This window comes from Gekko japonicus, unplaced genomic scaffold, assembly GCF_001447785.1.
Source record: "Gekko japonicus isolate JY-2015 unplaced genomic scaffold, Gekko_japonicus_V1.1 scaffold296, whole genome shotgun sequence".
Taxonomy (NCBI): domain Eukaryota; kingdom Metazoa; phylum Chordata; class Lepidosauria; order Squamata; family Gekkonidae; genus Gekko; species Gekko japonicus.
Window position 1 is genome coordinate 300,344 of NW_015177014.1, and position 13,745 is coordinate 314,088.

General features: G+C 47.2%; 1 protein-coding gene across 1 annotated transcript in view; it reads right to left on the bottom strand.

Moving 5' to 3' along the window:
* The window catches only part of LOC107124265 (rho GTPase-activating protein 6-like), a 276,952-nt gene extending 263,432 nt beyond the window's left edge, over window positions 1-13,520 (bottom strand). Inside the window, exon 1 of the mRNA XM_015427684.1 lies at window positions 12,978-13,520. Within this exon, the coding sequence (XP_015283170.1) occupies window positions 12,978-13,520 (543 nt within the window). The remainder of the gene's footprint in view (window positions 1-12,977) is intronic.
* Window positions 13,521-13,745: the final 225 nt, after the last annotated feature.

A 13,745-nucleotide genomic window follows, 5' to 3' on the forward strand; every position in this document is an offset into this window, starting at 1 on the left:
CACAAAACACAAGAACCAAGTGAGGCTCCTCCTATACAGATAAGATTGCCAAGGGACCTGTAGAAAAATATATCCGGTCTCTTTAACAGAAGTTTCATTTGTGGAAATGGGCAGCTGAAGGGTTTCATAGCATGGAGAAAAATCTAATTACACCCACTTTAGCCTCTATAGAGGGAAAGGTCCTTTTTTTTCTTTCCAGGCAGTTGGTGACCCAATATACAGACCTTGAGGGGGAAACAGACAGTAGTACATGAAGGCTCACCCAAAATGATACACACATGCATACATCACCGGCTTTACTGCCAGGGATGAAGAAATACATTCTCAGAAAATAGTATAGTTTGGGTGACAGGGGAAAGGTACCTGAAATACACAAATCACCTTGAAAACCTTTGTCATAATGCTGATGTCTGTCATCTGGGTCTATGACATGGATGTTGCACACTGCTTTCTTAGGACAGCTTCTGTACCCACATTTTGGCTCAAAGTTTAAGTGCCTGATATTTTCAGTGTAAGGTGACACTCCACTCACCACTGGGCCTGGAAATTCACAGAAGCGGCTGATAAGATTAGAAGTACGAAGACATACATAGGAGAGGTAAAAGTTTCAGCAGCATTGTTTGGCAGATGTAATGTATTGTCGCCATTACCACGTGTAGTGCATTCAGCCTGGCATGCCCGGACTTGCCCGGGCTGGCCAGGCAATATTCCTCAGTAGCTTCAGTCGAAAGACAAAGGATCTGAAGGATCCTAGCCGGCCCAATCAAAGGGCCAGCTTCCCAGCCGGGAGACCAATGGTCGCCCGGTTACTGTAAATAGCCTATCGGGAGTAGGGGGTGTGTTTAGGTGTGCTTGGTGGCGGGTTTTCTGAACGCATATAAACCGGCCTGCGAGCTGGTTTCTTTGTCTTGTTCCTGAACTAATAAAGTACTCTTGCTGAATCACTCTTGCTGAATCACTCCACGTTCTGAGTACTTTTCACTGGCGACGAAGGTGGGATCTACGACCCCATGAACAAGACCCGGACGCCAACACGAGTACCGCACCGAGCCTGACGCCGAGACCTCTCCGGGAACCGCGCAACTTCGCATCCCAGCTCTCCGGCAACTGCTCATCGCTCCGCTCCCGGCTCCGCTTGCACACTGCTGACCCCTCGAGCAGCAGCATCGCTCTCCACGCCTAGCACGCTTCAGGCTAAGCTCGCTCGACCAGCGCGCCCGCCTCACCCGGTCCTCCGAGCGTCCACGAGCATCCGCGGAAATGTCGGAGCAAAACGCCACCTCCGCTCCCTCCTCTGCTTCCACGTCCTCATCCTCCGGGCCCAACGCATCCTCCGGGGTCGCCACCGCCGCTCCAGCAGGAACCTCGCACGAAGGCATCGCTCCGTTTGACTTGGCCCACCCCGAACGATGGACCACATGGGTGAGGATCCTCAAGCACTACCTTGCCTGCATGCGGGTCACCGACGCCGAATTGAAGAGATCCCAGCTCATCCGGCTGTGTGGGATGGACACCCTGCTCCTTCTGCAGAACCTAATCTCACCTAAGGAGGTAGAGGAGGTGAGCTTCGAGGCCCTCATCACGGCTCTCACGGCCCATCTAGCGCCACAGCCCTCCAAATTTGCGGCCCGCATGGATTTTTTTGTGAAGGTCCAGGGCCCCGAAGAGAAAGCTGCGGACTTCCTGGCCAACCTTCGCAAGGCCGCCATGAAATGCGATTTCAGCAACCTGGACGAGACCCTGCTGAATCAGTTCTTGTTGGGTTTACGAGAGGCCAAACTGAGGAGGCGCCTCATTCGGGATGATGACCTCACGCTAGCCACGGCTTTAAAGGATGCGGCTGCCTTCGAGAATGAGCACCCGGGCCACGGCGGCCATCGGGTACACCGCACCCAAGCCGGAGGGGATTCGGCAGACTCCGAAGAGGAGGCAGTGGCGCAACTCCACCGCAAGCCGTCACAACCTCACCGTTCGAAGGGCGCACCGCCAGCGAGGCCGTCGGAGCCAGCTTCCTCCTGTGCCAGCTGCGGGGACGCGCATGAACGTCGGAGCTGCCGTTTCCGCGAGGCGGTCTGCAGGTCCTGCAACAAGCAGGGCCACATCGCCAAGGTCTGCCGCAGCCGCCGCCAGCCACCCAGGAAACCCAGCCACCAGTGGGAACCCATCCACACTGTGGACCTCCATTCGATCGACACAAATGCCGTCGGCCACCAGCCCCAGCCCCAGGTAGGTGACTTGCCCCGTCAGAGCCGAAACAAAGTCCATGTTACGGTCCGGATAGAGGGGTCCCCCTGTAGCATGGAACTTGACACGGGCTCCGAGTTTACCATTATCTCGGAGGAGACGTTGCGGACAGTGTGTCCCAACGGGGGACCCCCTCTGCGCAAACCACACATCAGGCTTCAGGATTTCAATAAGAATCCTGTGGTGGTGCGGGGCTGGGGCACGTTCCTGGTGGAGTTCCAGGACTTCAAGGGTTGTTTGGACATTCTGGTGGTGGGGGGCCGGCTTTCCAGTCTCCTGGGGATGTCGTGGTTTAAGCCGCTGGGCCTGACCATCGGGGGCATCCACCAGCTGCAGCAAGCCGATTTCGCGGACGTTTGCAACGAATTCCCCCGGGTTTTCGATGGGTCCTTAGGCAAGTTCACGGGGGCCCCCATCTCCCTGGACCTGGACCCGGCGGTCCGGCCCATACGGATCAAGGCCAGGTTTCCGCCCTTAACGGTAAGGCCGAAAATCGAGGCGGAACTCGACAAGCTGGTGGCGCAAGGGGTGTTGGAGCCGGTGGCATCGGCACGCTGGGAAACCCCCATTGTCACACCGATCAAACCAAACGGGGACGTCCGGATCTGTGCGGACTATAAGTGCACAATTAACAAAGCACTGCAGGACCACGCGTACCCCGTTCCGGTGGTCAGCCACGTGCTGGCGGCGCTCGCGGGGGCTCGCATATTTGGAAAGCTGGACTTGGCGCAGGCCTATCAGCAGCTGCCGGTGGACGCCGCCACGGCGGAAGCCCAGACGATCGCCACGCACAGAGGGGCTTTCAAGGTCCACCGGCTCCAGTTCGGCGTCTCGGTGGCTCCGGGGATTTTTCAATCTTTCATGGACTCTCTCCTCAAAGGTATCCCCGGGGTACAGCCCTTTCTAGATGACGTCTTGATCACCGCCCCCGACGCCGCGTCGTTTGCCACCCGACTCCGTACCGTTCTCCAACGCTTCGACCAGGCGGGGCTGAAGGTGAAGCGCGTGCGTGCCGGGGGTTCTTGTCTTTGTTCTTCACTAATAAAGTACTCTTTGCTGAAATCACTCCACGTTTCGAGTACTTTTCACTGGCGACGAAGCCTTTCAGCAGAGATCTCTCCCCCCCCCCAAGATATTTTTACAGGATACTAATGCAAGATTTCCTATTGCTCTCTTCCTCCTATGACCCTTCTGATGATCCTTCAACTGTTTGACTTGTTCATCTGTTTGGCTTGTGCACTCTCTCTACCACTATTGCTTCCTTTTAGTCTTCCTTTTAATAAAAAGCAGTAGTAACTAAAAAATGGCACTTGCTAAAATCCCACTGTCCAGGACCAAAGGAACCTAGAATGAAGTGCGCATACAGCTGTGCAGAGCTTCATGAAGGCCTTGAGATGCTGTGTTCAGTTTCAACACAGGAGACTTTACTGTGTGATCCTTACCCAATCATGATTCATAATTTTCTTAACATAGCATGTAGACTTGTCCCTAACAAAAACTACTACCGCTGAGAAGTCCTTTTTGTATCTCTCTCCCTCTCTTGAAATGCAGAGAGGTGGCAGATTTGAGCAGCATCCAAAGGCAGTGAGAGACTGGATGAAGACGAGTAAACTTAATCCAGATAAAAACAGAAGATCCATAGGTTGGGGTAAAACTGACCTACCCTGGACCACGCTATGCTCCCCTTTAAAGAGAGTGCAGAAGTAGCCAGGAGCATTTGAACTAGCTCAGTGGCAGAAGTAGCCAGGAGCATTTGAACTAGCTCAGGCAAGTTCACCAGCTGCAACATGGTTGAAGGAAGTGGGTAAGACTGAGTTCGGATGGCAAAGATCTTGAAATTTCACTTGAATAGCAGATAGGTAGATATACCAGGAAGTTCCATGACCAGTTTTTAAAATCCACCACCTCAGCCTTGCACTGTCTCCTATCCCACTATGATCATTTGTGAGGTATATGGTAGCGACCAACCAATTACGTTTGTTTTGGGACACCTGAGTATTTACCACACTTCTCTGCACAGACCTTTCAAGTCTTGTCATCTTGGGTCCATTTCTGCTGTAGACGGACATGCTATAGCATCGAAATAATGAATATAGCCCAGCGATCTCAAATACAGCCATTTTCAGCCCAGCCACCACCACCAAGGCTGTAATTTACCTTCAAAAATACTGAGTATTAAAAAAAAATTATGAGTAGGTCTGCCCACAACTCTTTACGGTGTTTTTGACACAGGAACAAGCATGTGTCATCTCCCTATGGCTGCTGCAGTTGCCAATGCAGTGCAGAGGAAAGGCAATTTCCCAGTCTCACTTGCCCAACAGTGGCCCTACTCCCTCCTCTCTGGACCGCAAGGGCTTTCAGGGTTTTTTTTTAAGTCTACAATTGAATATTATGTCAATATAATGTTATAATAATATAGGTAACAAGTTCTCTAAATTCCCAGCTTTCATTTTTAAAACTCTCTAGCCCTTTCAGTGCTGAGATGTACTCCTGTATCTCCAACCAAAAGCCGCTATAGACTTGCTTTAAAAAAACAAACTGGGAATTCAGAGGACCTGTCACACATATTCCTATAGCATTATATCAACATAACGATATTCAGTTGCATAACGATACTAAGAAGTGCACACCCACCCCAGTAGTAGGGGGAGGAAATAGACACTGCTGGGAAAGTGCTTGCCGTGTGTGGACAGGACTGGGAAATCCAAACTTTCCCACCCACATGGCAGTCGTCCAGGATTTGTTATGATCTTTCCCAAAACTTCAGAGCAAAATGGTTTGGGAAATCAGGAAAACCCTTGGGTACAACAAACACACCATAATTCTCTGGGAAAGTAGGAGATAAAACTTGTTTCCCCAGGTATAATCAGATTTGGGACAAGTAACCTGCATGGTAATGTCTTACCCAGTCTGGTCCTAAATCTTGCAATTTCACGGGCTGGAAAAATCTGGCTTTAGTCACAGGAACTGCTGCCAGCTCTATCTGTGACCACCCAGTTTTATCACATAGCCCACATGTGCAGTTCCTCTGTCCCATCAGTTATGTTATGGGTTAGAAAGAGCTCTAATTTGTCCAATAAACCCATTAAAACAGCCACCTGCTATAAACCATATTAATTTTCATGCTTTCTCCATCAACATAGAAAGTTACACTATGGCAAGAAAGGAATCAAGTGCTCAAACTTCTTTAATAAATTGAAAGCATTGGAGTTCAAGGAATAACAGTATAGCCATATCCTACAATCTTAAACCTCTGACTGACTTATTCGAACTGTGAAGTAATGCTGTGTGTACCTGCAGGATCAAGATCTTTGTGGTTATTCTAGATCAAATTAAAATGCCAACCCATAGCATCGAATTAAATTCGGATTCCTTTTTGCCAGTACTTCATTATGCATTCTTGCTACTTATCGACAGCCATCTAATAAAAAATACATGGATTAGGATTAACCCCAGTAGTCTTTCAACTCATAAAATAGAATTTTTAGTTCCTTTTGTATTACTTGTGTACCTATGTAATTGACTTATGCAGCTTTTAAGTATCCAAGTATTAAACTACACTTGTGGCCACCATCACCACAACAAATACATACATAAGAACATAAGAGACGCCAATGTTGGATCAGGCCAAAGGCCCATCCTGTCCAATACTCTGTGTCACACAGTGGCCAGAAATACCAGTGCCATCAGGAGGTCCACCAGTGGGGCCAGGACATTAGAAGCCCTCCCAATGTTGACCCCCCCCAAAGCACCAAGAAGACAGAGCATCACCTGCCCCAGAGCCCCTATCTATCCCTTGTGGCTAATAGCCACTGATGGACCTCTGCTCCATATGCTTATCTAATTCCCTTTTGAAGCCGTCCATGCTTGTAGCCACCACCCACTTCCTGTGGCAGTGAATTCCATGTGTTAATCACTCTTTGGGTGAAGAAGTACTTCCTTTTATCCGTTCTAACCCGACCGCTCAGCAGTTTCATGGAGTGCCCACGAGTTCTTGTATTGTGAGAAAGGGAGAAAAGTACCTCTTTCTCTACCTGCTCTTTCCCATGCATAATCTTATAAACCTCGATCATGTCACCCCTCAGTCGTCGTTTCTCCAAGCTAAAGAGCCCTAAGCACCTTAACCTTTCCTCATAGGGAAAATGTTCCAACCCTTTTATCATTTGAGTTGCCCTTTTCTGCACTTTTTCCAAAGCTATAATATCCTTTTTAAGGTGTGGTGCCCAGAACTGCACACAGTATTCCAAATGAGGTCTCACCATTGATTTATATAGGGGCATTATTATATTGGCTGATCTGTTTTCAATACCCTTCCTAATAATCCCCAGCATAGCATTGGCCTTCTTTATTGCAGTCACACACTGTCTCGACATTTTCAGTGAGTTATCCACTACAACTCCAAGATCTCTCTCTTGCTCAGTCTCTGCCAGTTCAGACCCCATCAATGTGTATTTATATTTAGGATTTTTGGCTCCAATGTGCATCACCTTGCACTTGGCCACATTGAACCCCATTTGCCATGTTGACGCCCACTCGCCCATCCTTGACAGATCCCTTTGGAGTGCCTCACAATCCTCACTGGTTTTCACCACCCTGAACAACTTTGTATCATCCGCAAATTTAGCCACTTCACTGCTTACTCCCATCTCCAAATCATTAATGAACAAGTTAAACAGCAGTGGACCAAGTACTGATCCCTGCGGTACCCCACTGCTTACCACCCTCCACTGAGAAAATTGTCCATTTATACTCACTCTCTGTTTTCTTTTTTTAAAACAGTTTATTTAAGTTTTTCAATACAAAATAAGATATACATCTTTTACATTTGTATTTCATACATCCTGTCGAGTCTATTCCAAAGGTTTATCTTTTACCCATTTATAGAAATCTGCCCATCGTTCTTTAAACACCATATCATCTTTCCTTTCCTCACTCTCTGTTTTCTATTAATTAGCCAGTTTTTGATCCATAAAAGGACTTGTCCTTCTATCCCATGATTTTTGAGCTTACTTAGGAGCCTTTGATGAGGAACTCTATCAAAAGCTTTCTGGAAGTCAAGGTAAACAATATCTATTGGATCCCCCTTGTCCACATGTTTGTTCACCTCCTCAAAGATCACTAACAGGTTAGTGAGACAAGATCTTCCCTTACAGAAACCGTGCTGAGTCTGCCTCAATAGGTTTTGTTCATCTATGTGCCTACTAATTCTTTCCTTAATAATGGTTTCCACCAATTTACCCGGTATCAATGTCAGACTGATTGGCCTGTAATTTCCCGGATCTCCTCTGGAACCCTTTTTAAAGATGGGAGTGACATTAGCTACCTTCCAATCCTCAGGAATGGAGGCAGATTCCCATTCCACCGCCAGAGTATTCACTCAAGAGTTGTGTGCACTTTCCTTTCAATCACCAATTTCCCCCCCCCCCGAGCCACAGGAAGGCTTTTTTTAAAAAAATGGTAATTGCTATTGAACTATAGTGCAATAATGTTATGATCATCTATTGCCAGGATATATTAGTTGCTTTGCATTCCCAAAACAGCATTGCCAGTTTCCCTTTTTTAAGCTCTGCTTATTGTGGAAATACAGAAGGAAACGCTTTTTGTGAAGGGAGTAGTGGGATGCGGGAGTAACCTCAATGTGTCATTTCTATGAAAAGAACAATCACAACTTTCACTATTTTTCAAGCTCCTGCAGAGGAGGTGCAGCCCTGTATAAGTCTGCTGCTCGTACAAAGAGACTATCCACATAAGCACCATTAAAAAGCCAATGACGAATTTCTGCAGTCTGTTTGAAATCCAACTGATCAGGGCAATAAATCTAAGGCAGCTGTTTTATTTTGGAATTACTTTTCAGGTACTAACAAAAGTTGTTTAGACACTCCGATGAAATAAACTGGGACTACTGTATCAATGACATATGCTTTAAACTTTGTTAGAACCATTACTTAATCCATGCTGAGCTCAGCACATGGCTGCAATATGAACCTAACTGCTTCATAAAAAGCTGAATACTAATACCAGCTAACTAAAACCTGCAGTTGGCACAGACTGTGAGGTAAGCATGAAAGGACAAGCCTTGCCAAACTAATACCTGTACCCTTATGTTATGCAATGTACGCGGTATTGTCATGGAATATTAGCTCTGTACAGGTATGTCTATACCCGTGTGTCTGCATACAACATTCGCTAAGAGTTTGTACCTTACAAATTCATGATATTGTAAACTAGTGACCAGTGTTTGACCAGCACTTGATTAATTGCTACTGTTAACTTCAGTTATTTTTCATCTATTTCTCAGTTTCAGATGGAAAAAACTGCTGTTGTTTTTTGTTGTCGAGTCACAGCTAACATATGGGGACTCCATAGGGTTTTCAAGGCAAGAGATGTTCAAAAGTGGTTTGCCATTGCCTGCCTCCATGTCATGACCCTGATATTGTTTGGAGGGGTCTTCCTTCCAAATGTTAGCCAGGGCCAACCCTGCTTAGCTTCCAAGATCTGATGAGATCATGCTAGCCTGGGGAATCTAGGTCAGGTTATGGGAAAACTACATTTTTTAACCTTTCCAATTTAAGAACTCAGAACATGTAATAAACAGATCGACGTAAATATTTATCTATGAATACTACTGAATCTTTACACTTTGATCCAACATAACCAACTATAGTACCATATCTTTCTCATTACATGGCTATGTATTCCAGTTTAATTTGTACAAACAGTCTGAGTGTATATGACAGAAAAAATAATACTCAAACCAAAGTCATGCATGTTTACAGTTAAGCATTTGCAAGAGCTGGGAGACTGTTATATGCCCATTACAACTATATATGGAATGAAACTGTGCGTAAAGTTGACATTACAAACAAATAGCATACCTTTAAATGGGAGTTTAAAGAGCTCTTCCATGATTGGTATGTAAATGTGTACACATGGGTATGAAATATAAAATCCATCATTTTTGCTCATGCTTTTTAAAGAAGTGGCATAATCAAGCTATAAAAAATGTCATGTTTGACCAAGTGGCACATTTTAGAACTTTAAAAGGTTACTTGATTTATTAAATCTCATCTCCTTCATACTTGGTTCCCATACAACAGAAACACAGTGAAAACCCTAAATTAGTCCCACAAAAACTTGACAATGAAAACAAAAGACCCTGACTAAAATTTTAAAATTCCCTCACCCTAAAAACCATTACGCAGACAATTTCACCCATCAAGAATATGTCAAGAATACATTGTAACACAATCTGACCCCGGCAGTGTACAATCCATGACCGGGACTGTATGTTTTGCAACATGCTTATTGTTTTTACTTAGGATACCAATATTAACCATCTAATTAAACAATACATCTTACAGAACATGGTACTGACACTTTTCATTCATCTATACCAGAAGGACAACAGAAGTACTAGACCTTGCTGCAAAGACTCAGATTAATCTTCAAGCAAACCCCAATGACCAGTCCATAGGAAAAGGTTTACAGCACCTGTAGAGTTATCATGACCCACTTATAGGAAACCGTAAAAAAAATCCTAATGGTTTTCCTTCCCTCTCAGCACTGGGTACTTCTCCAGATCATTGACCATTTTTGTTAAATACATCCTTTTTAGCAGAAATCAGTAAGGATTTCCTGCTATTAATATGAGATTCTGACCAGTCAAACAGTACATTCTTTGATTCCAAACTATAGTGACCAGACAGAAACTTAAGTCCCCTCTGGATAAGAGAAGGGCAGCATATCCTTAAACAAACAAAACAACCCTTAAAACAAAACAAAAGGGATCGCATGTCACCTAAGTGTTTCACTACCTGGCTTGCTGTGAACATGAACAAAGAAGAATAGCACTAAGAAATTCAATTATTATTACAATTGTCAGCCTTTACTAATGAGAAGGATCATAAATTCACTGAACAATCTATCTCCAAATTAGTAAGTAACCCATTCTCACTTTTCTCCTCTCCTGGGAAGCATATGAGTTAAACAAATGTAACTTCTTTCCGTATCCTCTGACATTCCACATTCTGTATATACTTTTCCTCCCACAATGTATCATAACTATGCTAACATGGCAAACCTCAAGACTAAAAGGCACTCCATGAAGGAGGTCAGCAACAGAACAGCGCCAACTGTGGACATGGAAAGGACCCATTTGTAAGAAACACTTTAAAATTCCCTCTTTTCCCCTCATTGCAGCTAGGAATGCAGAACCACTCACAACGGCAATGCAACTTCTGCACAGTGGTACCCCAGGATGCCTCCTTCTGCTCAGCATGTCCCCACCTCACTGGGTTGCTTTTTCCCAGCTTTCCCCTTCAAATGGTAGCAGGTATATAACTGTTGTATTAGTTGGCAAAAAGCCTGCTGGTGTGGGGGGTGAGGTGCTAGATGTAGCATAAGATGTGGGCAAGAATTAAGGTTGCCAACAGTCATGGGGGGAAAGTGTCCTGCTCCTTCAATAGAGGGTTACTACATGGAAATGGGTGGCTGGAGCTGTTTAGGGAACAGAGCTAAAGCAACATCACCTGACAAAACAACCCAATAAGCCTCTTTTAAAGAAACAGAACATTTTGTTCACTAGAATTTGGTAATCTTGATGACTGTACTAGAACAGGCTCGGGAACTGGGTGGCAGAGCTGGGGGAACCTGGGAGGGAAGCCCCAGAAAAAAAACAGTGTGTGTGTGGGGGGGGAACGTAGAGGAAGACCTCAATACAGAAACAACTTATCTTTACAGATTTTATCCAGTTCACATGTTCTCTCAAACTCTGAACAAGTTGCAGCTGATAGGGGCTTGAAATGACTAGACAACTGTGATGTAACACTTTTTGCACTTTGAGTCATTTCTTGTATTGCCTGACCTTTTTTTGCTATGGAAGTTACAACTGGTTGAGATTTCCCACATACTAAGGGAAACACTTTGCACCTTAATGGCTAGAAGGTACACATGAACACATGAAGCTTCCTTATCCTGAATCAGATCTTTGGTCTCTCAAAAATCAGTATTTTCTGTTCAGACTGATGGTAGCTCTCCAAGGTCTCAGGCAGAAGTCTTTCACATCACCAGCTACTTGATACTTTTAACTGGAGATGCCAGAGATTGCCTTCTGCATGCCAAGCAGATGCTCTAGCTTAGCCATGGCCCCTCCCAAAATTTGGTGGTGACCCCATAGGGTTTTCAAGGAAAGAGATTAACAGGTTTACCATCACACCTGCCTCTGTGTAGCAACCCTGGACTTTCTTGGTGCTCTCCCATCCAAGTACTAACCAGAGTTATCCCTACTTAACTTCAAAGATCTGATGAGATTAGGTTAGCCTGAGCCATTCAGGCCAATATAGCCAAAAGTATTTATTCCTAATATGTATACATCATGGAAGCATTTAATTCTATGTCCTTTACTCAAGAGAACACAAGCAGAGTTTATCAAGAACCTTCTCAGTACCGAGCTTCAATCCCAGAACATGCAATTACTACATACAAAGAAGCAAATTTCACTGATGTTGCTCCACACTACAACCAGCAGTCTGAAAGTGGAGCTACAGATCTTCTGAGTCACACTGACTAGCATTCAGGCCCTCTTATAATTATGGAAAGCTGTAAAAAATAGAAGAGAAACTGAAATTTCTACAAGTCATGCTTAATGCAGCTAAGTACTCTTTACTACTTTTGCACCTCTGTATTCACAAGCAGGAGCAGCAGTGCTAGTAGCTCCTACAATTTCTATAGGTAGAGCAGAGGCTACCGATTTTCAGGATTCTGACCATTTTACCAGGAAATGACCTCTTGCCCCAAATTGCCCCAACAGTGAACACAAGCAGGGGCGGATTAAGGCTCACTGGGGCCCTAAGCACTGACCAATCTTGGTGCCCCCCTCCTTTCCACACTGACCCAGTCCATTTTAGTTGTTGACCCGTCTGACCAGATATACAATGCAGGCTGCAGCAATACAAACATTTATTCATATGACAATTCAACATACTGAACAAACTAAGCTTTACACCCTTTTCCCAACTTTGCGGTGCCCCCTTTGGCACTGGTGCCCTAAGCACGTGCTTAATCTGCCCCTGAACACAAGAAAACAGCCCATAGTTAACTTGTAAAAGGAGCCGGTACAGTTGGCAGGGCCAGTTCAAGTATTCTGTGTCACCCCAACTACAGTACAGCCACTGCATTCTTCCATCCCACTGCTGGCCAGGCTCAAGCCAGGCCACTGTGATAACAGTGCAGGACTCGGCTCAGAGGCGTTACCTGAAACTATGTCAGTCACATCCTGCATCGCCAAGGCCAGAGTGAGCCAAGCTCTTCTGCTCAGGCCACTGGCTACTTGTGACCTGGACATTCCCCCCTTGCCCATGTAGACCGTAAGGTTATCAAGAATTCAGAAGGAAGAAGTAAGGGTCTCTGCAGGAGAGGTCAAAGGGTCCCTCCTCCTTTAAAAAAACCAGAGTCACTCAGAGCTTGGTGAGACCACTGCCTGACCCTGAAAGTACATAAGAACATAAGAGATGCCAATGTTGGATCAGGCCAATGGCCCATCCAGTCCAACACTGTATCACACAGTGGCCAGAAATACCAGTGCCATCAGGAGGTCCACCAGTGGGGGCCAGGACATTAGAAGCCCTCCCACTGTTGACACCCCCCCCCCCAAGCACCAAGAAGTCAGTCTCTGGCGTCGGCCCTTCATTGCAGCCCTGGAGCTGCGCAAAAAGTCATTCTCTCAGAGGTCCTACCTCGGTTTCCCAGACGACGTAGGCGCAGGTGGGGCTACTGGCCAACTGCGGGCCCTTCCTCTGCTGGAGCCACCTTCGGGGCGAAAAGAAGAGGCTGTTCGCGCCGGCGCCGCCGCCAGGGGCGCTGCCGAGGGCCGAGGCGGAGGGCGCGCGCGCCAGGAAAGGCAGCTCCCACGCCGTGTGCCGCTTGCCTCGCGGGCTCTCGTACTCGAAGTGGAAGCTGCCCGACGGCGACTTCTCCAGCGGGGTGCTGGGCGTGGAGAGCGAGGAGACGCCCGCGGGCAGCCCCCCGCCGGCCGGGCGCAGCAGAGCGCGCGAAGAGAAGGCCGCCAGGCATTCCGCCGAGGGGCTGCCGCCCGCCGCCCTGGCCCGGGGAGCGCGGGCTGAGGTCTCCCCCGCCGCCGCCTCTTCCTTGCTGGAATGGCCGATGAGCGCTGGGTCCAGGCTGCGGGTCTGGCGGAGCCTCCGCTTGGAGAAGCCTTTGGTGGAGGAGGGCGAGGCAGAGCAGGAGAAGACACTGTTGAGCAGGCTGTGCGCGGACATCTCTGCGGCGGCGGGCCGCCTCTGCCTCGCCTGCCCTGCCCGGCCGTTACCTGGGTAGCCTCTCCGCGGGGACTGAGGCTCCTCAAGCGGGTGTCGCGTCTCCAGCCTTCACGCCCCGGCGGAGGCACGCTAGTGGCGAGAGGCTCATTGCCCGCTCCCGCCAAGGCGGAGAAACAGAGTTCGGCAGTAGGGAGGGGAGGGAGGGAGGGGGGAAGCCGCCGCGCT